This window comes from Octopus bimaculoides, chromosome 20, assembly GCF_001194135.2.
Source record: "Octopus bimaculoides isolate UCB-OBI-ISO-001 chromosome 20, ASM119413v2, whole genome shotgun sequence".
NCBI classification, from domain to species: domain Eukaryota; kingdom Metazoa; phylum Mollusca; class Cephalopoda; order Octopoda; family Octopodidae; genus Octopus; species Octopus bimaculoides.
Genome location: NC_069000.1, coordinates 2,704,702 through 2,705,685, shown reverse-complemented (window position 1 = coordinate 2,705,685; position 984 = coordinate 2,704,702). Strand labels below are relative to the sequence as shown.

Below are 984 nucleotides of genomic sequence, written 5' to 3'. Positions count from 1 at the left end.
ATATATATATATATATATATATATATATATATAATACATATATATATATATACACACACCTGTCTCTCTCTCTCTCTCACTCCTCAAAGAAAACACACACACATTATATCTATCTATCTATATATGTGTGTGTGTGTGTGTGTGTGTGTATGTGTGTGTGTGTGTGAGAGTGTGTGTGTGTGAGTGTAAGTGTGTGTGTGTATACGCTTATATTTCCTTATCTGTTTTCTCCCTTCGCCTCTCTCCCATTCTCGCCGAACATATAACGTTTTCTTTTCCCTGTACTTTGTAGATTGGGGAACATCTATCGATAGGAAAGCAAATGTTGATTAATACCTGTAATATTACAATTATGTCTCAAGTCCTTTATGAGAAATGCATGCAAAAGTGATGATAGTTGATATTAAGAGAAGAGACTATGAATGTGGAGCATTAATCCATAGCAACATAATGCGGCAGGAATTAAAGACAAGAAAAATCAAGAAAATCCATCTACACACACACACACACACACACACACACATATATATATATATATATATATATATATATATATATATATATATATACCTATTGTGTGTATATGTGTAGCACGGCTCATAGCGTGTCCCATTTCCCTCACAGATGTGCCACAAATGGTGTAAACTGCAATGAAATTGCGGTCATGGTTTTAGAATAGAAATGACTGATTTGTAGATTTTTAAGTATGAAGATGATTCTCTGATGTGACAGATCACACATTTTCTCATTCTCGTTTCTCTTTGATCTATCAATAATCTTAAATTTTTGAAGATATTGTGTTCTTTTTCTTAAATAACCTAGATGTATTTGGCTAATGGCGTCAAAAGAAGGAATTAAGGTTGTAGAACTTTTAATATCATCACTAGACTGATTTAATAATCGATGAAGTACAGTAATGCATGAATGGTTGTGTGACGATTCATAGACAGAATTTCCTAGATTCAATGCGCTAAATTATCATCA

General features: G+C 32.6%; 1 protein-coding gene across 1 annotated transcript in view; it reads left to right on the top strand.

Moving 5' to 3' along the window:
• LOC106877064 (limbic system-associated membrane protein) overlaps positions 1-391 on the top strand; it is a 77,401-nt gene extending 77,010 nt beyond the window's left edge. The window contains exon 8 of the mRNA XM_052975188.1: positions 293-391. Coding sequence (XP_052831148.1) covers positions 293-391 — 99 coding nt within the window. The remainder of the gene's footprint in view (positions 1-292) is intronic.
• The last annotated feature ends 593 nt before the right edge of the window (positions 392-984 follow it).